Source organism: Papilio polytes, unplaced genomic scaffold (genome assembly GCF_000836215.1).
Source record: "Papilio polytes unplaced genomic scaffold, Ppol_1.0 DF821733.1, whole genome shotgun sequence".
NCBI classification, from domain to species: Eukaryota; Metazoa; Arthropoda; class Insecta; order Lepidoptera; family Papilionidae; genus Papilio; species Papilio polytes.
In genome coordinates, this window is record NW_013527471.1 from 1033669 (window position 1) to 1035586 (window position 1918).

Below are 1918 nucleotides of genomic sequence, written 5' to 3' on the forward strand. Positions count from 1 at the left end.
GTAATACCACGACCACACAGAAGACAGCCGTGAAGTGGAAGCAATTCCGTGTTTCGTCTGAAGAATGTGGTGCCGGAGGCCTAATTTAAGTTCCTTACTCTTTACCACCCTTTTCTTATAAGGAGAGGATGGGAAGGGGAAATAGATTTGACGGTGGAGATGCATAGGAAGGGGAAATATCCTCTTTATGGCAACGCATCTGCAATTGCGGATGTCTATGGGCATGTCGCTTCACCATTTTGGCGGATTCAGGTGGCCGCTTGCTCATTTGCCGCCGTATGGTATAAAAAAAGTATATATGTGACTTATTTCATCAGATGGGTTTAGTACAGACTTCTCCAAGCGTTCGTTTGGATATTTTAAACATGTAGATATAGTAATTAGTACATTTTTCAAGATAGTATCGATAACTTTAAACGGTCAATAAACAGTCTACAACTCACAGTCGCCATATTGCCGACATACACGGACATTTGAAGATGTTATTACCGTTTGCCTGAAGCAGTTGTATGTCCTCCCATACATATTTATAAAGAGGAAAGATTTGTATTTTATTTTGTATTGAATTCAAAAACTACTGCGCCGTTTTCCGAATTTTTCTCCATTAAAAGCTTCGTTATAAGTAACGTAGGTTTTTTAACTATTTTTTAAATTTCACACAGACGAAGTCGCGAGCAACAGCTAGTATATTATAACTGTAAGAAATTTCGCAAACCTTTGTAGAGTAAAAAAATCTCTGAAAAGAACACATAACAAATAAGAATTAAGAACTAAGGGTAACAGTAAAGGACGTCTTTTAAACTTAATTCATACTAAAGTAACAATTAGTGGCGTCCTTAGTGACTGTAGAATTAAATGCTTACCTTTAGCGGTGGCGTTGGTATGTATAGAGGAGGGTCATTCTGCGATCCGCTGTATATCTCCAAGCCGTCCGGCGTCCTAGCACAGCCCTCAGCATCAGCCACACTGTATCGACACACGATTCCATCCGCCGGCTTAGCTTCATAACCCGGAGGTTTCCCAACGTAGAAACCCTTCGCTTTCACCCAGAAACGGAACTTGGAACTATCAGAACTGTTGCATTCTTCTCCACGTAAAGTACGCAAAATCCGAGCATACTTTTTCAAAGTTATCGTTTTCGTTTTAGCTAAATCTCCATATGTTTGGATAACCCAAGGTTGGTATGTTGAAAATAAATCTAGTTTAGGGTCTCCTGTCTGTATCTTGGGACGCTTGTTGTTGTTATTCTCGTTTTTCTTGTCCTTCGAACTGCTAGGTGTTGATTTTCTTTTCGATGGTTTGCGTGGTGTTTTCTCAGGTATCGCCTCCTGGGTTAATTTTTTACGTAAACCACGATCGCTTATCATGGCTGCAGCCATAGTTTATCACAAGAATTAGTTACAGCATTTTGTGATAACGGGTACTGTGGTGTTAAAACTGGCAACACTTCCACACTTTGAATCCATGTAGACCTGCGATATATGAATAAAATCGAAAATTGCCTCCGGATACTTTTTCGAAGTTAAGTTCGAACTCGAAAGTTAGAAGAATGCCGGAGAAGTTTTCGGTAACTTTTGGCTGGTAAGTTTTCAACCGAAACGACTGTTAAACTTGGTCTCGAGAATGCTAGGAATACTCTTAAGGCTAATTTAAAACCTTTTTTAAAGGTAAAAAAAATATATTTACTTTCGATTCGATAGTTATGTTTTTTCATTTATAAGAAAATAAAAATTTACAATAACTTTAAAAAGTTTTAATATTTCCAATAAGCCTCAAAGTACATTGAACGTAATGTAAATATTATTTTTGTTTAAAATTTGAAATTAAAACATGGGAATATTTTGTAAATAAAAAAAGTACCGGGTAGCAAGTTTTCGAACGAAATGTAAACGCTTAGTTATGCGGTCCGTCACCACGG

At 37.7% G+C, this 1918-nt stretch overlaps 1 protein-coding gene across 3 annotated transcripts in view; it reads right to left on the reverse strand.

Moving 5' to 3' along the window:
• Positions 1 to 1918, reverse strand: part of LOC106108280 (nucleolar protein 4-like) — a 111173-nt gene extending 109255 nt beyond the window's left edge. For all 3 annotated transcript variants that reach the window (XM_013289399.1, XM_013289398.1, XM_013289397.1), the window contains exons 1-2: positions 1861 to 1918; positions 864 to 1472 (exon numbers count right to left, since the gene is read on the reverse strand). In XM_013289399.1, the coding sequence (XP_013144853.1) occupies positions 864 to 1379 (516 nt within the window). In that variant the 5' untranslated portion in view covers positions 1380 to 1472; positions 1861 to 1918. The remainder of the gene's footprint in view (positions 1 to 863; positions 1473 to 1860) is intronic.